At 43.7% G+C, this 25172-nt stretch overlaps 4 protein-coding genes and 1 non-coding gene across 5 annotated transcripts; 1 reads left to right on the top strand and 4 right to left on the bottom strand.

The window, feature by feature from the left end:
* The first annotated feature begins 4775 nt into the window (after window positions 1-4775).
* Window positions 4776-10310, top strand: LOC120663444 (type I inositol polyphosphate 5-phosphatase 4-like). Its single transcript, XM_039942263.1, has 14 exons — window positions 4776-5628; window positions 5779-5866; window positions 6529-6612; window positions 6826-6916; window positions 7119-7223; window positions 7322-7822; window positions 7930-8065; window positions 8168-8361; window positions 8454-8562; window positions 8783-8931; window positions 9029-9271; window positions 9470-9532; window positions 9666-9702; window positions 9820-10310. The coding sequence occupies exons 1-11, from the start codon at window positions 5599-5601 to the stop codon at window positions 9246-9248; spliced, it is 1707 nt and encodes a 568-aa protein (XP_039798197.1). The 5' UTR covers window positions 4776-5598; the 3' UTR covers window positions 9249-9271; window positions 9470-9532; window positions 9666-9702; window positions 9820-10310.
* A 1649-nt stretch (window positions 10311-11959) lies between these two features.
* TRNAF-GAA lies at window positions 11960-12032 on the bottom strand. The gene has a single exon. It is a non-coding gene; the product is annotated as a tRNA-Phe (tRNA).
* Window positions 12033-14325: 2293 nt separating this feature from the next.
* Window positions 14326-15375, bottom strand: LOC120695868 (non-specific lipid transfer protein GPI-anchored 5-like). Its single transcript, XM_039979082.1, has one exon. The coding sequence runs from the start codon at window positions 15105-15107 to the stop codon at window positions 14556-14558; it is 552 nt and encodes a 183-aa protein (XP_039835016.1). The 5' UTR covers window positions 15108-15375; the 3' UTR covers window positions 14326-14555.
* Window positions 15376-18923: 3548 nt separating this feature from the next.
* Window positions 18924-20099, bottom strand: LOC120663435 (non-specific lipid transfer protein GPI-anchored 20-like). The gene is made up of 3 exons (XM_039942252.1): window positions 19622-20099; window positions 19458-19529; window positions 18924-19359 (listed from the first exon to the last, which is right to left on the bottom strand). The coding sequence occupies exons 1-3, from the start codon at window positions 19956-19958 to the stop codon at window positions 19160-19162; spliced, it is 609 nt and encodes a 202-aa protein (XP_039798186.1). The 5' UTR covers window positions 19959-20099; the 3' UTR covers window positions 18924-19159.
* A 3805-nt stretch (window positions 20100-23904) lies between these two features.
* Window positions 23905-25152, bottom strand: LOC120663426 (non-specific lipid transfer protein GPI-anchored 20-like). Its single transcript, XM_039942242.1, has 3 exons — window positions 24666-25152; window positions 24486-24563; window positions 23905-24359 (listed from the first exon to the last, which is right to left on the bottom strand). The coding sequence occupies exons 1-3, from the start codon at window positions 25006-25008 to the stop codon at window positions 24139-24141; spliced, it is 642 nt and encodes a 213-aa protein (XP_039798176.1). The 5' UTR covers window positions 25009-25152; the 3' UTR covers window positions 23905-24138.
* Window positions 25153-25172: the final 20 nt, after the last annotated feature.

The raw sequence follows: 25172 nt of genomic DNA, 5'->3' as shown, positions 1-25172 counted from the left end.
TTCAGTTCACATCCAGAAGAACGAAGAAGAACCAAACCAAAGTATCAACAAACAAACAAAAAACAGCAACTAATAATACTAGACAGAGTACAATGCATATAATGAATATGGGCATTCCAAAAATGTGTGTGCTGGAATGATTGGCGCCATTGTTCATGGATGTTGTCCCCTTAGATCCCGTAAAGCTGCATGCACACATCATGCACGGGTAGCGTGCATCATGTCAACAAGCTTTGCTTGCTTCAATGTTTCGAGTTCCCTATTGATAATGGTGTGTACTAGAGAAGGCTTCTTCAATATAATGCTCTTAAGAAGGCATGCATCAATCATTAGAACTTAACAGCATCATTAGGTAGCACAACAAAATCCAAAGGCGTGTGCCACTTTCGCATGTTTAGTAGTTCTCTGCACCTCCTCAATTTGTTCCTCCAAGAACAAAAGACTCAGTTCCGTTTAGATGATGCTTGTTTATTCTTGGGCCAGCAAGCTCCAGAACATATAGAGATGGCTTTATCAGCATCCAAAAATTGCAAATTCTGATGAGAGAGGTCACTTCCAGTGGATTGCTGTAGCCTGAACTTTCTACTAGTCTCTACTTGGACCTTGGCCCCACCATTCAGCTGTTGTTGGATCCCATCCTCTACACTTTAATTTCTAGGGCAACTTGTGTGCTGTGCGTATCCCCCCTTCTCCAACCTTTTCCTTTCGTCGGAATAACTCCACTGCCGTCATGGTCATGAGAGTGCAAGAGACCACCAGGACGGATATGGGGCTCAAGTGCTCAACAAGAACGAATTGAAACCCCCGAAGAAAACTACAAAACGGGGCGTACGTGCGAAGGGCACTTCGATCTTGCAAGTTCAGACGTCGCTGCCAATGGAACAGTGGTGTTCAGTGTTCACTAGTGTCCAGCCAAAAGTCTCTGTCCATGGATTGATAGAGATCAGGCTCTAGCTAGCTATCCAGTTATCCATGCCGGAAACATGGAGCTGTGGGGGCACATGATGAAATAATGGGGACGGTGATGTGCCACTGTGGTGCTGTTTTTCCTTGGAAATTTTTGGACATTGCAAACTGCAAAGGGCACGGTTTTCAGCTATGTTTGCCTCAACTCTCAGGTTGTCATGCTGACGTCTAGTGATATAGTGGTAATGATACTTTTTTCTCTACTTTGATTTTTTTCATGTTTTTCTTATATTTTTTTGAGCTCTTTTACAATGATTGTAGAGTACCAAAAGGTACTTTCGGGTACTTATATTGATTTTTTCCTGACCGTTGATATATGAAAATTAAATTAAATCAGTACTCGGTACCACATTTTGGAAGTACCGGGTACTTTACCCTAGGTACTTCTGGATACTTCATACTTTCACCACCGTATAATTTTATCAGATGGATGGCTTCTATTTTGTCAATCATTGTAAAATTTCTAGGGGAGCCTAATTTGAGCTGTAGACCTTAAAAAAACTAAATGACTTCAAAGCTCCTACATCTGACTTTTTTTCAGCCATCCAACATCGAAATCCGCTGCTCGAATCACATACAACTTTATATTGATAAAAGAGCCGAGTGTTATCGAGGGTTTCTAATACCCAGATGCGCAATACACCACTGTTTAAAAAAAATCCAGAGTTGGTGTCTCTTAATTTACTCTTCAAAAACACTCGTGGGTGATTAAGCAATTTTCAAAAATGATAACATCAGGATGGTAAAAAGGACATTTTGTTAACGTGATTCCTTAATTAGATTTATACCCAGTTCTCTGCACACAACCAGGCCATGCTCTGGCTCCAAGCCTCCAAATTACTCTTGTTGATGACACAATGCAACACCATTATATCTTTCTTGACCGGCATACCTGCCCTGCGCCTATACCAACATTCTCAACGAACTCCTGGTAGCAGCAGCTCAAATACATAGGTCATGCACGCATGCTTGCTTGGTGAGAATAGGACCACACTTAGTAACAAGCAAGTGATCATTGGTGCTTGTAATTAACCTTGCTCAAGGCGGTCGTCGTCGCTCCATCGGTCATCATCGTATACACCATTTCCGCCCCCTACAAAGCGGAAAAGCCCCGCCCTCGAGTGGCGGATCCAGGATTTTATCACCCTTTTGGAAAAGTCGAGCCGATGATTAGCTCAGAGTGTTAATTACCTCAATTAACTAAGCAATGCAACTACGAATCAAGATTCAGCCTTTCGACGACTAAGACAGAATATCTCGAAACCCTTCCGAATAAAGGAAACAATGGCACAAGTGTCACGATCCGATCCTCCTTACATTAGCACGGGCTCCGATGCCTCGGCGGCACACGTGGACCAATGGCGAGATGCATCACGGTGGTGGAGGCTGATGCTAATTACTAATAAGCAGCCATATTGCTGCATTAGGTTAGTGATGACACAAATGCAAACGTACTTTGGAGGCAGATGGGATCCAGTATCTTATAGCAAAAGCAGCAAGCCTCTCAGTCCCAGAGCGAGATCCTAAACTGGAGCTCATCAGGGATTAAGTTAACAAGCGATGACACGAGTGCCAAGGATTTATACGCTCCACACAGCCCGTGGACGTAGGCACAGGCACAGTGCTGTGGGCGACCATGGCAGGGAGATCGTCTGGGTTGGATCTACACGCTGGACGCATGCCATTGGATGGATGGATGCGACAAATGGTCACCACTGCCTTGGTATCCTCGTATGGGCATGTGTCCTCATGCATGCTGTCTGCTAGCTTGGAGTTCAATTATTATATGTATAAAAATTCCCGTGAGCGCAGGCCCTTGTTTCCCATCACACCTGTTGCACATGATTTCCGAGAAAAAATCTCATAGAAAAATAAATGAAATTTATTTGCAAAACCTTTTCAGGGATGAGTATAGAATAATAAACGAAATTTATTTGCAAAACATTTTCAGGGATGGGTGTAACTTTTCACGACGAATCTAATGATAGTAATTAATCGATGATTGGCTACAATGATGCTACAGTAACCATCCTCTAATCGCGCGGTCAGAGGCCTCATTAGATTCGTCTCGCGAAGTAGCGCAGGGTTGTGGAGTTAGTTTTGTAAATTGCTTTTATTTAGTAATCCTAATTATTTGTCAAAATTTTTATACTACTTATGCTACTCCAAACCAAACAAACAGGTCCGCAGTCGATCGATGGCTCGTGTCCCCTGTGGCCCTGTCTGAATCATACTCTGTTGCATGGAGATTCGGGCAGGGAACGAAACAAGCCCAATAATAAGCCCATGCCGTGTGTCTGTTGTAGTTGTTGCTCCTGATAATTGGGTTCATACATTAGTTCCTTTTCCACAGTGCGTAGTAGGGGACCGTAATCGATCTCCATCGCCGCATCCGTACTAGACATGGATCGACAGCGACCGACACGAACTCGACTGTATCCTATGTCTAGTATGTACGTGCATACGTATTTTCTCCATTTCAAATTATACATTATTTTTTACTAGGTTTTCTCCGTTTCAAATTATACGTTGTTTTTGACTAGGTACCAGTATTTCGATTTTGTGTATGTGTAAAGTACGGTGTATGTTTATAGATCACAAATACTATACATTTAAAGTAGTAAAAAACAATTTACTTAAAATTATTTTTGATGAGCGACCTGATGCATGCTGGTCAATGCTCTATGGCCGAGATTAATTTAATTTCCGAAATTACTCCATCTCTCGATTCTAGGGGCGAAGTCAGAAATTACGGCCACCGGGTCGTCGTCATTTTAGGACGGGTCAACAATAAAAACAGTAATAAACAGTAGCTCTACATAGAATTATTGGAATTTCGTCGGGGTCAGCGGACCCCAACAGCAACCCGTAGCTCCGCCACTGCTCGATTCGATGGTAGCCGGCGCCGGCAAGCTACAGCCGTTTTCGCCGTGTCCTTTCCTTCACTGTTCTTCCTTGGCCACCACAGGAGTCAGGGGATTAGGATGGCGATTATCCAATGTAGCTTGGACTCAGACACACGCCACAATTACTGTATCACCAGCCGCTCCCAGAGTCCCAGTGTACCCTACTGGCTGCTCCGGCAGTCGTCTCGATCCGGTCCTACTGTACAGGTACCCCTAGCAGATGATAGTAGCTCAAGCCTAGCTTCAAGGCTGTGTCCATCTCTAGCTAAAATCCTCAAGGGAACGTAGAGGAGATGCAGTATTGTTCAGGACTCCAGGTAGCATTTTTTCTTTCAAAACTTTTTGGTCCACTCATCTTAGTCGTCGGAAATACGGATGGCACTACGCATACATGGCCGTTTGTCGTTTGATTTCTTCGGGTAGTAGCATGGAAAAGAAAATATAAACCATCCACCAAAAAAGATTATTCAGCTATTGTATGTAGAGGGTAAAGGGTCTTAAAATTTAGCCTAGATAATTTAAAGAACAGATCCTATAAGAAATGAGTTCTAATTTTATTCAATTTCAAGCTAAAAAATAAAAATATATAAAAGCCAAATTAAATTATGAAGAGATCACACTGGAACCATGATCCGTTACCACGCTGTTGGTCTGGTTCAACATCCATTCCTTTTCCGTTTCCCTCTCTCTCCTCTCCCTCACACACAGTCACTTCAATTCGTTTTAACGACCTTCCCTCTTTAAACAAGAACGGCATATGTTTGCAAAAATTCCTTTTATTTTTCCGCAAATGGCATACAAAGAAATCCCAAAAATTGGCCAGCTATTTTAACTCCATTCCCATATTGCCCTCGAGTCGGCCAGCAAACTGCTTTGCCCACACCCCTCGAGTCCACTGCCATTTGTGCTCCCTGTTCCTTCTGCTTCACCTGTTCACCACCACCACCCGCAGCTTTGCCTTGCCTCGTCCTCTACTTCTTCCCTTTTCCTCCCTTCCTCCTGGATTTGGGCGACAAGGTCGAGAAAAGCTAGCGGAGAGGGGCGGCCAAAGCAAAGCAGCCAGCGCGAGCTGTTGGCGAGGGAGAGAGCAACAGAATAGAGAGAGAGAAAATAAAAGAGCTCCAAAAGGAGAGAGAGAGCACACACAAACAAGAACCTCACCTAGCTTTCTCTCTCTTCCACCACCCCTTTTTCTCTCATCTGCGCACAAGCATTCCGTTCGCTCTCCTCTCCCCTTGTCGTCCTCCCTCCCTCTGCCACCCCCTTGTCCTAGCTCCCAGCTCCCATTGTATCTAGCATCTCAGTACTCCTACTTGGCTACAAGTAGTAGGCCTTCGGTACTGGCGAATCCCAGCTCCTGCGTCCTACTAGAGGCTAAGGACTAAGGCGGCGGCGCCGGCGGCTGCACTGCGGGCGGGGGAGATTCTCGGGTTGTTCTTTGAGCTCCCACTGGTTGCAGGGTTGGTGATTCCGCCGCCGGAAAAAGAAAATCCAATCTTGGCGCGGCTCGTGGCGGTCGGCCGCCGGCTGGGTTGGTTGGTTGGACCTTGTCCGTGGCTAATTTGGTCAGATATCCGAGGATCCCTGTTGGAAGCCCCGCCTCTATTGAGGATTGGATCCCGGATTTCAGGTCTCCTGCTGCAAGGATCACGGCTTGGGGGCGGCGGCGGCGGGGTGGCAGACCCCTCTTGCTGCCTGCGGCCTGCAGAGCGGGAGCTATGACACAATGACAGAGGAGAGCGCCAAGAAGAGCAAGGTAGTTCAATGTTTTTTTTTTGATCGGATAGATCGCTTTCCGTCTTGTTGTGCTCCATTCGAGCTGTATTTTTCTCAGGTTGGAGGTGTTCTTTCCATTTTGTGATCTGCTGCTCATCTTTCCCTCTTCCTTTTTTTTTCATGTGTGTAGCTTTCATGGTCCAAGTCTCTCGTGAGGAAGTGGTTCAACATCCGGCCCAAGGCGCAGGACTTCCATGCTGATTCTGACGCCGGCCAGGGTATGATTAATGCGTCGTTTTGGCTGTTCGGACATGAGTAATTGCCGCCCATTCGTTGTTAGGATCATTTGTTATTTTGTTTATGTCTCTGCATTTTTTTTTGATTATGAGAGCCCCATCCCAGTCCCCCAAATGGCATGCATCCTTTACCTACCTTTGCCGCTGCTGTTTGGTTTGGGGAAATAACTTGCCTGACCCAAGGAAGTCCATTGCCTGAGGTTGGGGTTATCCTAACACCCTGATGTGTTTGTAGTTATGCACATTAGATTCCCAGTGTTGATTCAAGGGTAGATGAGCAACCAAGTGGGATGTCCCTGTCAAATACATCTTCCTTAGTTCCTACTTGGATAGTATCTGCTAGTGCATTCCAGTTTCCAGTTTCGATCTAGTCATGCACAACTGCACAAGCCCTGTAGAGGCCCCAGCCAACCAACAGCCTTTTTGCCACAAATCCTGCAGAAATATTTGGCTGATGTTGGCTGCAGTGACTCGTGTCCGTGTGTTCCTCATATTTATTCCATTCTTTTCTTGTGTATATGTCAACTTTCTAGCTGAATCTGATAGAGATTTCATCAAAGATCACAAGCAAAGCAAGCACCTTTTGCTTTGTGTTTGGTTCCTTGGGTTCTTTTGTGCTCAACTGCCCACTTGATCCATTCTAGGAAGGGATGGAGGTAGTGGATCATGGAGGCCCAGCTGCTCCTCCGGGGAAGCAAGTGCAAGCATGGCCAAGAAAAGCAGAACTGGTATGTTGTGCAATGAACCATCTGGACCATACGTCCACACCCCTCTCTCTGTTCCCGCAGCACCAGAGATGCAGCTTTCGTTCCCCACCACAGCTGCTGGCTGCTCTTCAGTTCCACTTTGTTAAGCTACTTTCAATCTTTGTTCTGCATCAGCTCCTTTGTTCTGCCATGTTAAATGATTGTGCTCGCATGTTGTTCCTTGTGGGTCTGTAGACCGGTCATCGTCCAAGCAGAGTGCCGAACGCACTCGCCGAGGCAAGAATAATTTCGATATAGCACGCCTGACTGAAGTTCAAGATTACAGGTGCCATTGATTCACCATGCGTGATTATCTTCTAAGGCCATCATGTCTTTTTTATAATTAAAAAAAATCAGTTTAGTAGACTGGACAGAATATTCTGTCCTTTAATCATTGTCCATATTGCTGTTAGATAGTTCATGCAATTTGACTGCACAACAGTATGCTACAGGTAATCTGATCCATCATTCGGTCCATTTGCATGTAGGATCTTTGCGGCAACGTGGAATGTCGGTGGTAAATCACCACCAAGGGGGCTGAATTTAGATGAATGGCTTCATACTTCTCCTCCTGCTGATATTTATGTACTAGGGTATGTTCCAGGTGGCCTTTCCTGTCGATTTCTCTCTTGATTCGGACAGTGGTCAATTTGGGCCTTTTCAGTTAATTTGATATTTCAATCTTTGGCAGGTTTCAGGAGATTGTCCCCTTGAATGCTGGAAATGTTCTTGGCACTGAAGATAACCTTCCAGCCAAGAAATGGGTGTCCCTTATCAGGCAGACACTGAACAAGAATCCAAGAGCCAGTGGTTGCGGTGGCTATCATACCCCTTCACCGGTCCTGGATCCAGTTGTAGAATTAGATGCTGATTTTGAGGGATCTGCGAGAAGGCAGGATAATTTTCCTTTCTTCCACCGCCGCTCGTTCCACAACCTCAGCCGTAGTTTAAGAATGGATGGGGACTACATGTTCCCGCAACCAAGGCTGGATCGCAGGTTTAGCATTTGTGATCCAGTCAACTTGGGAGGCAGACCTAGTGATTTTGATGGAAATTTGCAATGCCCTGGATCGCCTGTTGAGGAGAACATAAATATGGAAGTGAGTGATGCTGCACAATTTTCGCCGTTCCTGCATAGCTACACTGCATCTGCACCTTCTGAACAAAATGATGAGCAATCAAGCAGCCCTAGGTACTGTGAATACTTATTACTTAATAAGGCATTTAATTTGTACCACACATTTATGCTTCTTCAAGTTTATGTGAACTAACTCATTGAAGATGCATGTGGTGCTTCAGGTATTGTTTGGTTGCCAGCAAACAAATGGTTGGCATATTTCTCACAGTTTGGGTACGCAATGAAATAAGAGATGATGTGAGAAACTTGAAAGTTTCTTGTGTCGGCAGAGGATTGATGGGTTATCTTGGAAATAAGGTAGCATGTAGTGAATAAGCAAGCAGATATCCCTCATTAAAACATTTTGGTCTTTGTCAATGTCCTAAGTTTCGTGTAGTAAGGTTCTCGCTTTTATTGCAGGGTTCGATTTCAATAAGCATGTCTTTGCACCAGACAAGCTTCTGCTTCATCTGTTGTCATTTGACCTCAGGGGAAAAGGAAGGCGATGAACTGCGCAGGAATTCTGATGTTCTGGAAATTTTAAAGAAGACCAGGTTCCCACCGGTTCGTGGTGCCGGTGATGTTAAGTCACCTGAAACAATTCTTGAGCATGAGTAAGGCTTTATTTGTGCTGTTCGGCAGATTTGCATAGAAATCAGTGCAGAGTTGTTTTTAACTGTTTATGCACCTACTTTACAAATTGCAGTCGTATTATTTGGCTTGGGGATTTGAATTATCGGATTGCCCTGTCGTACTGTTCGGCAAAAGCTCTTGTGGAAATGCATAACTGGAAACAATTATTGGAGAAAGATCAGGTAATTTGTTATCCTCTTTCAATAATATCATTTCACTTTTACTGCAAATGGCTGTTCATAGAGGTTCTAAAATATAGTTTAGCAATTGATAAAATTGGAACATGGATCTGTTTCACAATAAAGGATTGAAAATGTATTCTAAGTTGTTATCCCTTCTATTTGCCCCTTTATTCTTTTTGGCATTATGAAGGCTGTGACAGAGTTTACCTCTTTGAAACAGCTCCGCATGCAGAAAAGGTATGGACGAGTTTTCCAGGGTTGGAAAGAAGGGAGGATCTATTTTCCTCCCACATACAAATATTCATTTAACTCGGATCGGTACGCCGGAGAGGGCATGCACCCCAAAGAAAAGAGGAGAACACCAGCATGGTAGTTTTCTTTAGCTAATAAAACGTGATAAGACATATTTTTCTGTGTTCCTTTTCCTGAAGACCTTATCCCTTATAACTTGCTTATGAACTAGCAGGTGTGATCGCATTCTCTGGTATGGTAATGGCCTCAATCAGCTGTCTTATGTTCGCGGAGAGTCTCGTTTCTCCGACCACAGGCAGGTGTACAGTATTTTCTTGGCAGAGGTTGACATTGTACACCATAGGAGGAGAAACATGGGCTATTTCAATTCTAGAATTGAGGTGGAAGAACTCTTGCCACATTCTCAGAGCTACAGAGAAATAAAACTTTACTGAGTTGACTTATAGCATGATGTAAGGTCAGCAAACTTCTCTTGGCCACTGAAAAGTTCACAATGATACTACACCTTGCACTTTTGAATGTCCAGGTTGCATTGAGGTGTAGAAATGCATATCTGTGCCTTGTTGACTTTGCATTCATTTTCCCCCTCTTTGGCAAGGGGTTGACTTGTATTTGTATTTCTCTGTTTATTTACTCTTCTTGGTGCTTCATGCAGGTTAGGAGGCTGGTCAAATGTTCTATATGTAGGGTTCCAGATTCAGCTCACTAGACGATCAGTGTGAGTATGCTTAAATAATTCACCTTTGACGATCTGTTTGCCAACTTGAGACATGCTTAGCATAAAAAATTTGGAAATCAATCGTTATGGACTGGAAACTAATGTTCTCATTGTTTGGCGTTTTTGATGACAGATACTGAAGAAAGAATGTGCAAATACTAACATAAAAGGTACAGTTTCTCAACCATGTGACAACATCATCTTTTATTCAATGAAAACCGGTTTAGTGAAATATGTTTTTTTTTGTTGCTAAAGGGGTTAATGATGTTTTAGTTGTGTTGTTGCAGGACATTGGGCGATTTTGCTGCTTGCCACTGGAAGATGACGAATGTGTTGTTGGAAAAGAATCAAGCCCATGCCACTAACTATACAGTACATCCAACTTTAGGCTCTTAGTTCCTCCTAGCAAAATATTCGGTTCAACTTGTTTCGTCCTCTTCTTTTTTTTTTCAGTCAGACCTTGTAGTGTCAACAAATACCAAATGTTACTGTCTTACCTTCTTCCTTTTCTTATTTTGAGGGTAGAAACTTTGCAAAACTCACAAGTGTATCCCATGCAAGCTGTGAATTGTTTTAAGGCAGCGGAATTAGCTTTAGGTTATAATTGTCCCTAAGCTTGAGGGAGGAATGATGTGGGGGTGTGGGAGTGGTTTTGCATGGCCACAACAATCATGTGCATGCCTTTTCTGTTGTGCTTGAGAGCAGGTCAGCGAGGCATGCATTTGCTGCACTCATTGATGTGTCTGTGTGTGGCAAAAGGATTGGCTTGGTGCCTCCATGATGCTTCTCCAATCCATGAAGTTTTTTTTTTCTTTTTTTGAAGAGAAATCCATGAACGAAGGCTTTGCTGTGTGCGATGCTAATCCATGAACGAAGGCTTCGCTGTGTGCAATGCTTCTTGAATGCTCTGGTCCATACCATCTCAATCTCATGTGTACTGTATGCATGTACCGTGGTTCTTGAATCTATGTGTGCCAGGTTACTTAAGCTCCCGTTGATGTCCATATGTCTAAAAATCATGGAGATAATGACACACCTCTGCACGTCTATGATATTGTCTGAACTTGTTTTTAGGAACACAACTGATTGCCCTCCCACTTTTATATGTGTAGCTGAGTGGAGCCACATGCAAACCGTTGCCATGGCACTGGAAATTTAGCTTTGAATTTGCTGACGCCTCCCCAACCATTCCAAATTCAGGTTCAGATCAGCTGTGGCTTGGAGTTTTGACGCCTTGCTGGCCATCGTTTCGCATTGATCCTCTGCCCTGCACATGAAGCCTTGCCTAGTTCAATGTGGAGTCAACCTCTGATTAAAAAATAAATGCTGAGTCAACCAGGGGCTGCTCGTGGTGCATGTGAACTTGTAGATGTGGCCTGCCTCAGCTGGCCCTCCCAGTGAGAGGTAAAAGTCGTAATCTTGAGCTAGGATTGTTTACTGTGATCTGCAGATTACGACTTTAATTTCCCTAGCAAGTTTCCAGAAATCTCCTGTGCTGGGTCGATGCCGTTCTGCGCCGAGCAGCAGCAACCGGCCGGCCTTGCCTTGCCTCTCCTGCAGAAAAGCAAAAGCAGGAGTCGCTCTTGGCTGCTGTTCCGGACGACGGCGACGGCGACGGCGACCAAACCCAACAGTGCGGTGCAAGTAAAAGATAAAGCAGGTAAAGCCAATGGCCGGTGGACGAAAGGGAGAGAGAGCAACAGTCACGGCCCCATGAATTCCATCCAGCCACAAGTACGAGCACTCCTCCGAGCAAAGCATCTGACAGTTTCTTGGCACTTGGCTTTTGTTTCCTCTGTTCTCGTTCTTACAGTCTCTCTGACAGCTTGCTTTGTTTTGTTTTAGGGTTGTACAGACAGAAACTTCTTGTGATCACTGATCTCTGATAAAATCGATACGATCAATGTCCGTTCGTTGCGTCAGTGTTGCAAACAGGCAGACACCGGCACCATTGCGAGGGTTCGGCAGTGTACTCTAGAAGTGTACAAGTGCTATGCTTGTGGGACTTGCTGGTTGCTGTTGCTGGGCGGTGGATGCAGGGAGGCTGGGCGAGCTCTGCAAAGCCTGCCGCTGCTGCAGCGAGGGGGCAGCCGGGCATGGGCAGGTCGTCGAAGCTCTCAGGTCAGGGCAGGGGTCTGAAGCTGTTTTTTCTTTATTGGGTGAGGTGCTCGAGATGTGGAGATGAACAGGCCGGGTGGTGTCAGCAGGCATGGAGATTGGAGAGCACGGGGTAACAGGAGCAGGAGCAGGGATCTGTGGCCGTGGGCTTAGCTTACAGGTTGCAGATGGCGACGAGATGAGAAACGCATCAATCCTCTCTCTGCTTCCTCTGTTTAGGAATGATGATGGACGGCAAAAATAATACGTAACAGAGGAATGATGATGGACGGCAAAAATAATACGTAAAAAAAAGAAAGATAGTAGTGATGCGGTGAGCGTGGATCGAACACGCGACCTTCAGATCTTCAGTCTGACGCTCTCCCAACTGAGCTATCCCCGCTTGGTGGTAGTTTTTCGTAACAGATAATATCTAACTATCTCAGTAGCTGGTCCACGTGCCACGTGCGTGGTGCTCGGCCACGGGCAGGCAGTCCGGCCTGCGACTGCGAGGTGGATGATGCATGGATTTATGCCATGGCCGTCGTCTGCCGGCTGCCGCTGCGTGGGACAGACAGAGGTGGCCATGCTGCCGAGGCCTCCTGCCTGTGTTGCTGCGCGCGTGTCAACTCCCAGCTTGTCTCTGTCCACGACCCCTTGCGTCTGCTGGGCTGATGATCGATGGATGACGCGACGGATCGGATGGCACGGCTGCAGCTGCATCTGCATCCGCTGCGACTATGGCGCTGTTTAGATCCAAATTTTTACACATAAAAACATCACATCGAATATTTGGACACATACATGAAAGATTAAATGAAGTCTATTTATAAAACTTTTTACACGGATGAGTTGTAAATCGCGAGACGAATCTAATGAGCCTACTTCATCCATGATTTTGCAACAGTAATTATTTAGAAGTATCAAATAAAATTATTTATATTTTTTTTTGACAGATGAGTGCAAATTCACGAGATGAATATAATGAGTTTAATTAATTCATAATTTACTACAGTAATGCTACAGTAATCATTCGTTAATTATAAATTAGTATACCTTATTAAATTTGTCTCGCATTTTAGCCTCAAAGTTCTGCAATTAGTTTTGTACTTAAATTTTATTTAATACTTCTAAATGCTAAGATTTTTTTAATGTGATATAGTATAAAGTTTATCCCCCGAAACCAAACAACTTTTAGATAGACCACCACTATGGAAAACCGGCTAGATAAATTTCTGACAGTCCAGCTTGCAATCCATTTCAATATACGTCATATGACTATATTTCTGCAGCTTGTAGATTGTTGTAGTTTGGCTGCGCTACGCATAATGCATGCATGCTAAGCTTTAGTTTTTCTTTCTACCTTCTTTATTTTATTTCTAATCTAAATGTAGATAATTCTTCCATAATATGTCTATCCTGGTCCTCTGATATGGAAATAATCCTAATATGCATATACATAGTATTCTTTATTTTTCATCTTCTCATTGAATATTTGTGGGTTATTAAAGGCAATTATCTTGTATAAAAAATATTCAAAGGTTTATTTGAGATCATAATTAGGCATGCATGACAGTACTAGTGGCGTCATAACACTCCTCACTTGGTCAGTTCTTTTCTAGTTATTGCCTTTTTTCCTCAAACTTAATAAGACGTGTGAGAAATATTACCTATACATGCCATTGAGAAGTAGTACCTTCATCAATATATTTCTTTGTTTCTTTTTGTTTTTTGACACATAGCTCATATACCACTTAGAGTGGTCCACTAGCTGATTGTTGCTGATATTATAGCATAATTTGAGGATGATTCGTAGTGCTCTTAGTCCTTATTCGGTGATTCGGTAACTTATTGAAACATACTATATAGCAGGCACATAGCGAATAATTATTTGTCTGTGTATAGCTAATTTGTTCGCAATGTCAAATTATTTGTTCTTCTTGTAGATTAAATTGTTTCGTGATGTTGACTCACTTGTTCGTGATATTCATTTTTCATTGTTTATCATATACAATTAAATGTTCGCTATGTGTAATATTTTTTAGCAAAGTATACTATTATTTGTTCGCTATGTTTAACTTTTTGTTAGTAGAAATAATTATTTGTTCGTGTTGCTAAAATATTTGTTCCCAGTTGCCCAAATCAATTATCAAGAATTGTAAAAAATACTTTTTCAAAATATCGTGCAAAATATAGGTAGTGTGATCTTGTTTTGAAGATCTTGTCATAAGAAAGGAATGGTACAATTCAAATTTAATTTGGATACACCGTTTAATACTTATAACTTTTTTAATTTAAAATTTACATGTATGTGGGTCACATCATTGACATGATCATTCCTGTTCTCTTTTGCATGCACAAAATCTCTCCACCTATTATAAAAATAATATGTGTAAGCAATCGGGCTTACTTACAGCTTAAAGCACCATCCCCGAAGCGACGCATGCTTCCAACGCCATGCCTTGAGAAATCACAAGGCAGGCTACTGCTCGTGCATGGGATGCTTAGCGAGCCCATCACAGTGCTTGCTTAGAGGGGCTCTACGGGCCGTCAGGCCCAAATTTTTTCCCTCTCTTTTGCGCGTCTCGCTTTTTTCCACGTTCGGTCCTCGTGGCCGGTGCAACCGCTCCATCCACTCTGGATTACGTACAACATACACCTATGATCCTATCCAATCGATGAATGAAGAAAGAAAATGGCGAACAATCCAGACAGGCCAGGCACACCTTTATTATTATTATTATTATTATTATTATTATTATTATTATTATTCACAAATCACAAGCAATGCGGTGACGAATCAAGTGGATTGTGGAAGAATTGTAAGCTCTCTCTCACGGATCAACAAACCACAAAAAAAAAATCGATAAAAAGGCTACTCCGGCTAGCCTAGCCACCTCAAATCCATCTCGACTCCTACGCGCGATCACGCGGCGGCGGCGGCGAGGACGGCCACGGCGACGAAGGCCGCGACCAGCCTGGCGCCGGGCGACCCCCGCAGCGACGCGGCGGCGGCGCCTGGCACGGACCCCGTCGCCGGCGTCGTCTTGGACCCCGCGCCGCCCGGCGCCGCCTGTCCCGCGGGCGCAGTCGTCGGCGCCGCCCCGCCGCCGGCGCCGGCGCCCTTGCAGCTGCTGACATCGGGCGTCGTGAGGTTGCACGCGGCGGGGAGGCCCAGCGCGCGGGTGCGGTTGACGCTGAGCCCCAGCGCCGCCGGGTCCGCGGCCAGCGCCACGCACAGGCACTGCGGCTCCGACCGCACCACCTTGCCCAGCTGCGCGCAGCACGGCGCCGGCGCCGACGACTCGTTCCCGGAGATGTAGTTCAGGCACGGCGACAGGCTCACCAGCGCCGACGTGCACTGGCTCGACGGCGACGGCGGCGACGGCGACTGCGCCGACGCGCCGCCGGCCAGGAGGAGGATCGCGACCGTCACCGCCGCCGCCGCCGTGAGGGTGGCAGCCGAACTTGCCGCCATTTCTTCTCCTCCTCTTTCTTGGCTCCCTTCTTGGTTCTTGCCTTGCTGCCGCCTCACGCTACCTTCCTCTCTGGTTTCAGCTCGGTGGTCTGAGAGGACCTTGTGGATTGTGAATGGTTTTATAGGTGGTTTCGAGCGGGGTGTGAATGCCTGAATGGAGGTGGGTGAGGAAGACGACGACAGGGTGGTTACGCACTGTTGACCTGAACTTTCCTACTCCTGCAATGGAAAATCATTTTCGCACACGAGTTGTTTGTTAGTAGTATCCAGCAGCCAGCAGCCACCAACACCTGAGAGTTGAGAATTCCAGAATTCAGAACGGTACTAGTCTTCTTGTCTGCTGTTTGAAGCTTCATCGCCGTTTCCGAAATCAGACTAATCAGGCATTCAGACCCAGACGCCGCTGATCTCTCTGCAAACGCAACACTGCAACAGCCGTGTTGGAAGGCGCTAGCAACGGTATCCACGCGTGTCACTACGCCGTGTTTCTTCTAGACATCAGTTCCGTGAAGAGCAAGTGCTTTGATTGAACTTCTGCAGGTCCTTCTTTTGTGGGACAACAATTGGCATGGACTTTTCTTATAGAACCGAAAAGAAAAGAAAAGAAAAGAAAAATAAAAGAGTGAAACCACATTCTTTTCGGTTAAACAAACAGATACACCATGAACTTTGGACTTGCAAAGCCAATCATTTGTTTTCTTTATCATCCCAGCTCTTCACACAAAAAGAAAGAGAGATTTTTTTTTCAAAAACAAACATTAGAAGGCACCGGTGATTCGGGAAGCTGCACACGAAATGGATGCAGGGCTATCTATTATATTATTAAAGGAGTGTTAAAAGAAGCCACCACGTTCGCCGAGAGGGTCTAGAAATTCCCACGTTAATCTAAAAATGTGAAGAATTTAGACCGTTGGATTTTATGAAGATCTAACAGTCTAAACTAAGTCAAGAGAGTCCATATCAAATACTATTACTAAATAGCTAATTTCGAAAATAAAAAATAGAAAAAATTAGAAATAAACTAACTCAACAATTCATATCAGATATTATTACTAAAGAGCTAATTTCGGAATTTTAAAATAGGTATATTATTAAAGGAGTGTTAAAAGAAGCCACCACGTTCACCGAGAGGGTCTAGAAATTCTCACGTTAATATAAAAATGTGAAGAATTTAGACCGTTGGATTTAATGAAGATCTAACGGTCTAAACTAAGTCAAGAGAGTCCATATCAAATACTATTACTAAATAGCTAATTTCGAAATTAAAAAATAGAAAAAATTAGAAATAAACTAACTCAACAATTCATATCAGATATTATTACTAAAGAGCTAATTTCGGAATTTTAAAATAGGAAAAACTTGGATATGACCAAAGAGTCCATACCACATACCAGTAGTAAAAAAATAAATTCAAAATAAAAAATTCTTCATAATAGCTATTTTCGAAATTAAAAAAGAGGAAAAATTAGGACTAAACTAACACAAAAGTCCATATCAAATACTATTATTAAAGAGCTAATTTCTGTTTAAAATATGAAAAACTAGAATATGACCAAAGAGTCCATACCAAATATGATTAGTAAAAAATAAATTCGAAATTAAAAATATCTAGATGCCTAATATGAGGAATGATATTATAAAGATAAAACATATGATATTAAGATTGTAGCTTACTGTTGTTATTAGATATTATAGAGATAAATATTATTACTAAAGAGCTATCTCAGAATTTTAAAATAGAAAAAATAGGATATGACCAAAGAGTCCATAACAAATATGATTAGTAAAAAAATAAATTAAAAATTCTAGATGTCCAAAATGAGGAATGATATTATAAAGACAAAATGCATGATAATAAAATCGTAGTTCATTGTTGTCGTTAGATAGAAGGAATAACATCTGTCCTAGCTACCTCTAAAAGACCTAGATGACAATGCCAAAAAATAGAACAGAGGAGGTGGCGCCAACATCTGGATGTTCCAACAGAAGCTAAAGATGTCGAAGACTTGGGACGTGGTCATCCGGTGAGTTTAGCAAAAGGCCATTGAGAGATACAAGATGCGTGCAAAGAAATCAGATCAGAAACACATGTATGTTCTTTATTTATGTTAAGTATACTCTCACACTTAGTGTGCAATCATATTTGAAATGTGATGCACGGAGCAGATACATGGTGTTCTACGTAACAAGCAGCCTCATGGGAAGTCAAAAGAATATATGGCGCTGCAATATGGTAAAAAACAGCTTAGGTAAATAAATAGTAAATAACAGGGCTATTATTTAAAAAAAAAGGATGCAGGGCTGGAAACTGACTGCCAAAAGGAACCTCCTTTTGCTCACGACTTGCTCGTTTTCTGCTAGTCGGACGCCTCTTTCTCTTCCTCCTCATCGTCATTCAGTCAAAAGTCGTTGCGTAGTAGTTAAAACTGGTCGGCTGGTTGATGGAGTGCTCGTATTCGCTTGTCCATGTGCTTGCAAAATTGTTGCCAATTCAACCACCAATGTGTTATTTTCAAACAAAACAAAAACACCAATGTGTCCTCTGTTGTTGCTTCTACTGTTTAGGAAGATTGCAACCACCCACGTAATGACAATTTCTTGAGCCAACAGCTGACTGTAAGAGGTGAGTAGATGACATCCCTATCCAGCTGACTGACTGAATTTTTTTGCAGACAATGATTCTGCACTGCTCAGTCCACTAGTATCATAGTTAAGATACACTAAGGGCAGTCATAATGCAGACTCCACTCGTAGAGTCTTAAGTCTTAAAGACTTCATCACAAGAAACTTTATTTCCCAATGCAAAGTGTGTAATAATATTTTCTATATATAAAATTATTTATTTTATTTTTTTATCATAAGATTTATGGACTCCACACTCTCTCCACAATACAAGTCTCTCTGGTTTCTTGGGCATTGAAGGGCGCATAGACTTGATGTCTTATCTAGAAATCAAATCTTGTTTTTTTTCTTGTCTCTTCAATAATTAAGATGCCACATCAGCAAAAAAGCTATCAATAGAGTACTATAAATATACTTAGACTTTCATAGTAGAGTCTGTATTAGAACTGACCTAAGAAACATCTCCCGTGTCCTGACATTCAGTTGCTCCACCGACCAAAGTGGATGCAAATCATCAGAGCGCCACGCATGCTCTCGCCTTGGTTGCCCCGGGGAGACTTGACATCAGAATGCGCAAGCCACACGAAAATGGGAATGAAAAGAGTAGGAACAGTTCATCATCAAACCCCTAAGAATTTTCAACAAATTCTTGTAGTGTATTTTGCGGATTTATTTATTTATAAAACAGGGTTTTTCGCATATTTTCCAAATATTTTAAGGGGGGAAATTTTGTAATACAGTGTTGGGTAGAGCCGTAGAGGATGATCCAATGGGCTGCAAAGGGTGTGAAAGATAGCAGCACGGAAGTGGAGCAACATTTGCCGGATCTGCCCCGCTGACTGACTGAATTTCTGCGAGCAATGATTCTGCTCTGCTCATTCTCTACTGAAGCCATTGAAACAAGCCCACGTGGACGCATTGCAGGATCTGTTTCTGATGTCGAAGAACAAGAGTAAGAGTAAGAGATCTCCCTTCGTGGGATGGAGTGTTGACTGAGAACTACGCTTAAAGCCAGTCGTTTAGATTGTACATGATGTGAGTAGTTTATGTGGGAGTTTATCTTTTAGATTGTGTTTAGCTGGCTTGCTGGCTTGTGTCCATCTGGAGTCCATTCTATTTGAGTTGTAACCGAACACCGTACCAATTTCTTCTTCGTCTTAATACAATGATACGCTGCGCATATTCGAGAAAAAAAACTGCAACGTCAGCATCGTCCAACTCATGCTCAGAAATTTAAAGAAGCCTGAAAGAATGCACCACTAATTACATGTCCAGCCATCGCAATGCTCCTGACAAATCACTCACAAACCAATACTGACACGAATCTGTCTAGTCTCTCTACCACTCTGCAAGTCTGCAACTGAACAAGCTCAAGTACAAATTAAACACACCCCCACCAAGGCAACCGACGCCATCTGCTGCCAATCCGATCACACCAGCGCAGCGGCTCCAACGGCGAGCAGCAGCACGAGCGCAGCCGCAGCGGGGGCGTGATCGCTCGCTCTCTGGGCGGAGCTGGGCAGCAGCGCCGGCCTCGTCTGCCCCTGCTGGCTGACCGGCGCCGTCCCGGCCGGATCCACCACCGGCGGCACCGGCGCTTCAGGCTCCGGCGTTGCGGGCGACGCTGGCGCTGCAGATTGGAACAGGATCATATGGTGTTCATCAGTGAAACCGCCATGGGAAAATGATGGTAAAAGCCAAAGGATTTTATTTCAGTGAGATTCTTACGCAGCGGCGGCAAGGAGGCGGAGGGCGCGCCGGCGGCGGCGGGGCCAGGAGCTGGGATCTGAGCCGACGTGTCTGCATCAAGCACACGGATTGGATTAGCTAGCATCTCGTGATCGTGACCCTGCCCTGCAACAATCGCAGCTAGCTAGCGATCTGTCATCTACCTCGGCACTGCAGCGGGACGGCGGCGGAGCGGCAGGCCTTGGGCAGCGAGACGGCGAGCGTCCGGTTGACGGGCACGCCGAGCGGCACGTTGCCGGTGAGGATGAGACACGCGCAGCCGGTGCTCGCGTTCACCAGCGCCGCCAGGGACCGGCAGCAGTCCTGCGTCGGCGCCGAGCCGCCGTTGGTGCTGTTGGTGAGGAAGTTGAGGCAGGGGGTGAAGCTCGTGACCAGCGACGCCGTGCACGACGCCGCCCCGCCCTGCCCCGACGCCGGCGCCGCCAGCGCCGCCACCACCGCGAATAGCCCGATGATCAGGTTCAGCAGCTTTAGCCCCATCGATCCTCCGATGAGCTAGTAGCTAGCCGCCTCCTCTGGCCGCCCTGACCTCACAGCTCGATCGATCGTGATGCAAAGGTAGCTTTGGATGGCCTTGCGAATGGTGATGCGTCGTTGATTGGAGCCGGGAATGTGCTCGCGTTTAAGAGGTGCATCGTTGGAACGTTTTGCAGTGTAGGTAGTTAGGGAATCGGTTATGGTAGCGTAACTACCTCAGCTAACCTCTTCTCTGTTCGTCGTCAGTGTTCAAGTGTCGCATGGCATCTTCGAGGATGGTTTCAGAGCGGCGGACGGGTAGGCAAGGGTTCGTCACCGAATCATGCGATGTCCGCCGCCCTCCGGCCGTGTATCTGCAAGGTTTTTTTTTGTCGTTCTTCTTTGTGAGGACACGTGTGGCGAACACTGAGAGTTTGAACGTCGTGCGCGTCATGTCGTGAAGTATTCTTGAATTTGTGCACCAATATATTTCCTCGTGTTGCAAAAGAGCTTTTTTTTTTGCGAAAGCAAAAGAGCTTGTTTTGACATTACTACCCCCGTCAGCATAACACATTATCTCGATCACTAATCACTAGTAAAAATGTACTATAACCTATAGAATCTTAGGAAGGTCAATCAAAATACAGAAATTAATTTATAAAATTAAAGGTTTTATTTCTTGGACACTTTTACTTTAAATTTGTGACAGGAGGGACTTCAAGTGACCAGAAAGAAAAAAAGATATGGAGTAAAAAACTTTCGTGGGACTAGGGTGTGCATGTGTGTGCAACCATAGGAGTATACGTGCGCGCAGGACCCACTCTATGATTCTGAGTACCCCGAGCGAAACAGACTTTATGGACCCTTTAGGCTAATTTTTTTATTTTGTAACATGGTAAAGGAGATAATAATACTAATGATATATTGACATATATCTAATTCTTGAAGAACAATGTATATAACACAAACTAAAGAATGGAGAATAATATGAGTATGATTACCTCAAATAATAACTAAGCCCCATGACTCCTCAACAATAATATTTCAGTCATTCACAAAAAAAAACTTCTTCAGGCATTTCTTGATGCAAAATTCTTATTAAGAATGATCTCTAAATCAATGTTGTTTCAGATATCTTTCTCGATGCTGCAAATAAAATAGCTAAGTCATTCAATCTTTGTTGCAACATAGTTATCCTCAAACAAATTCTCAATAGTTTTAATTTTGAGATTCAAATAATTGATCATCATGTTTTCTCTTTTTCCTTTTTCTGAGAACCTGTTCCCTTTGCCCATGGACAGAGACACAAATCACAGGGAACAGGGGGTCGGGGCGACAGCAGACAGGAAGAGACGCAGAGATTGGAAGTTGCCCCGCCCAGCGGTCGCCTCCACCGCATGGGTCTAGAGTTGGCTCTGTGTGCGCATATAAGCATTTATTCCCTCCATCCATTTTTGATAGCTATATTTCAAAACTTTAAATATTCAAAAATGATAGCTATATTTGCTATTATCATGGGTTGTGACAATAAATAACACTAGAAACGAGGAGTTCCCAATTAAAACATTGGAGGACCAACAAAAAGTCTATGTTGCATTTATGAGATTGATAAGCACACTTGGTGCTCTTGGTCATTGTGCCATGTGCAAATATATCTATCATACTTGGATGGAGGGAGTACGTATGTAGCGTGTCTTGGAAAAAATGACAACAACATGCTACTCCCTCCGTTCTCAAAATGTATATCATTTTAAGGGGAGCTGCTGGACGGTTCATGTGCAGGCGCAAGGTTTTGGCTCCAAATTTTTTATTTTGGTGTTTTCAATGCTTTTTGTTTGGAGGGGTCATCTGGCGCCACTGTGAAGCGCCAAGCTTTTTGTTTAGCCACTGTGAAGCGCCAGGCTTTTCGTTTGGCGGAAGTCATCTGGCGGGTCCGCAGAATTCTCTCTGTAAACTGTATAATTAATGTTTGTAAACTAATTAATGTTGGTTGGATAACAAAGAATATAAGCTTTCAAGTATGCTTTGTTTTCTGTGTGACTGCCTAGCTTCCTGTGATTGAATGAGACAATTACAACTAAAAAGTATATTATTGAGGGGTACATGCATCTTTTCTCTATCTCCTTAATATGTCCTAAAAACTCTAGAATGACATACATTTCAGGATGAAGGAAGTATGGTTTATTAGTTTGGCAAGCACCAATGATAATCACAACAATAACAATTGACTATCTCGGCTAACCATCCGAGCTATGCCTAGTCTTCCGGTTCAATACTTTTTGAATACTTATCAACAATGTTTAAACACAGTTGAAAATTTTATGAAACAACCTTCCAATGGTTTTGGAAAAGAAAAGGTCTACTTTGCGTCCTTCAACTACCACGAAAGTCTGATTTTCATCTCCTAACTACAAAACCAGGTATCTAGTCTCCCTCAACTATCAAAATTGTATATTTTACCTCCCTCAACAGTTTTACAAGCATTTATTTGCATTTTTATAGTTTTTTTCCTTCTCTCTTTTTCCACTTAATTGAGGTAACAAACGTGGTTCAAAAATCATGAAAATTGGCATAGTGATAGATGAGAGTACATAGAATCCAATTCTATGAATTTTTGACAAAATTCGAACTATGCGACATATATTAGTACATCATTAGGGAACTTTTGTGAGTATAGATTCTATAGCAAAATTTAAAATTTATCATGTTTTCACATAATTTAAAATCTACTCAAGAATTTTCATATGTATAATTCAAATATACAACTGCTTGAGTAAATTTTAAATTCTAAGAAAAATAAAAAGGATCAAATTTGGCCCTTCCTAAGAAACTTAAAATTTTGCTATAGAACCTATACACACGACATTCCTTAATGATGCATCTCTAATATGTATCACACAGTACAGTTCAAATTTTGTCAAAGATAGAGCTCATCTTGCTGCTTTCAAAATTTAGTGAAGTTTGAATACTTTTTTTTAGAAAATGTAAAATTTCTTTTTTTAGTTTCAACTTCACAATGTTGTGAAATTGGGTTCTCTGTACTCTCCTCTACGACTATGCTAATTTTCATAATTTTTTATCCATGTTTGCTACCTCAATTGAGTGAAAAAAGAGATAAGAAAGAAAATCTATGAAAAAAAATGAAAAAACCGCTTGTGAAACCGCCGAGGGAGATAAAATAAATGCTTTTGATAGTTGGGGGAGGCTAGATATCCGGTTTTGTAGTTGAGGAATGAAAATCAAACTTTGCGATAGTTGAGGGAGGGAAACTAGACTTTTTCCTTTTGGAAACCAAGTTTAACAAATTTTGGAAAAAAAAATGATAACAACACTATCCTCGTGTGTGGTTACTAGATAATAATGATATAATAAGCCATCACCTTATTTTCCCTAATAAAATAAAATAAATTTTGACAAAGAAAAAGTCTAAATTACTACCCTCAACTATAGCCAAAGTCTGAATAACCCCTAAACTATCGTTTGGTTTATTTTACCCCCCAAATTATGTTCTTTGGTTCAAATTACCCCCTAACATAATTTATTTTTTTCATTTCTCCATGTATAGGTGGAGTTTTAAGTTGAATTTTTACAAGATGATAGTACACATCATAACACATGTTAGAAAATATATCATAATTTTTTATCATTATTGTGATATGTTAGAATATTTAACAAAAATTAAATATTGGATTTCAAAATTATATGAAAAATAAAGTTGAAAAATTATAAATTTTTTCTAAAATATGCATCCTGATGTCCACTCCCACCCTGCAAAATTTGAGGTTAAAATTCAACTTGTGTATGGAGAAACAAAAAGAATATATTGTATTATGGGGTAGAATGAACTAATTAAATGGCATAGTTTAGGGGGTAAATTGGACCAAATTATAGTTTAGGAGGTTATCCAGACTTTGGCTATAGTTGAGGGAGTAATTTAGACTTTTTCCTTTTGACAACACGCGAAAATACGTTGCACCATACTAATCATGCCATCAATTCTCAATCAACGTAACCTGAAAGAACAAACTAATTACAAGCAGGTGGTGCGTTCAGAACTCCAAATCGCTAAATGAACATATTAATACAATCCGTGTACCAAACTGCTGCAGTGCTGCTGCTAAAAAAAATCACCAAAAGTCCAAAACACTCCACCAAATAAATTCCAACGCTTATTCAACTAACCACTGCTAGGGGATCACACATCTCACACCAGGGCGGCTCCAGCAACTGCAAGCAGCAGCGCAACGGACCCGTGGGCGCCGCTCGGCCTCCTCCAGGCAGAGCTGCTGGGCACAACCGTCGGCCTCGTCTGCCCCTGGCTGATCGGCGGCGTGTTCGTCGGCTCCAACGCAGGCGTCGCCGTCGCCGTCGCCGGCGCCGGCGCTTCAGGCACTGGCGTTGCCACCGGCGCCGTCGTCATGGGCGCTGCAGAGTTTGAAGGAAACCACGATGTTCATCAGTAAAATTCCAAAAGAGAAAACGAAGAAATGTCTCGTCAGCATTCAGCAACACAAGTTTTAACTTCGCAAGGTTCTTCGATCAGTTTCTTACGCAGCGGGGCCAATGAGGAGGGAGCAGGCGCGTCCGCCACGGGACCCGGAGCCGGGGTCTGAGCCGACGTCGTCGCGTCTGCAAAGATCACCGGATTAGCATCTCTTCAGCGTGTCTTCACACAATTACTGCCATGAATGCTACCTAGAGCTCGACTGATGGGTGAATGGGTGGATTTACCTTGGCACTGCAGGGGGACGGAGGCGTTGTTGCAGGCCCTGGGCAGCGTGACGGCCATGGTCCGGTTGACGGGCACGCCGAGCGGCACGCTGCCGGTGAGGATGAGGCAGGCGCAGCCGGTGCTCGCCTTCATCAGCGCCCCCAGGGAGCGGCAGCAGTCGGCCGTCGGGGAGGCCGTGCTGTTGATGATGAAGTTGAGGCACGGCGCGAAGCTGGAGACCAGCGACGCCGTGCACGACAGCGGCCCGGCCACCGGCTGCCCAGACACCGCCACCGGCGCCGGCGAGGCCAGCAGCGCCGCCACGGCCACGCCCACGGCGAGCAGCCTCATCAGACCCGCCATCTCGATCGATCGATTCCTCGCAGCTGCCTTGCTCGTACGGGTCTCAACGGAACGCGATTAATGTGCTTGCTAGGAGTGATCGATGAGTACGTGGCTGCTGCTTGTACTTGCAGTTGTGATGATGCGATGTGTTGTTGAAGAAGATGTGCTCGTGTTTATATAGC

Source organism: Panicum virgatum, chromosome 2K (assembly GCF_016808335.1).
Source record: "Panicum virgatum strain AP13 chromosome 2K, P.virgatum_v5, whole genome shotgun sequence".
Classification (NCBI taxonomy): Eukaryota; Viridiplantae; Streptophyta; class Magnoliopsida; order Poales; family Poaceae; genus Panicum; species Panicum virgatum.
The sequence above is the reverse complement of the archived record's forward strand: the minus strand, read 5'-3'. Positions and strand labels throughout refer to the sequence as shown.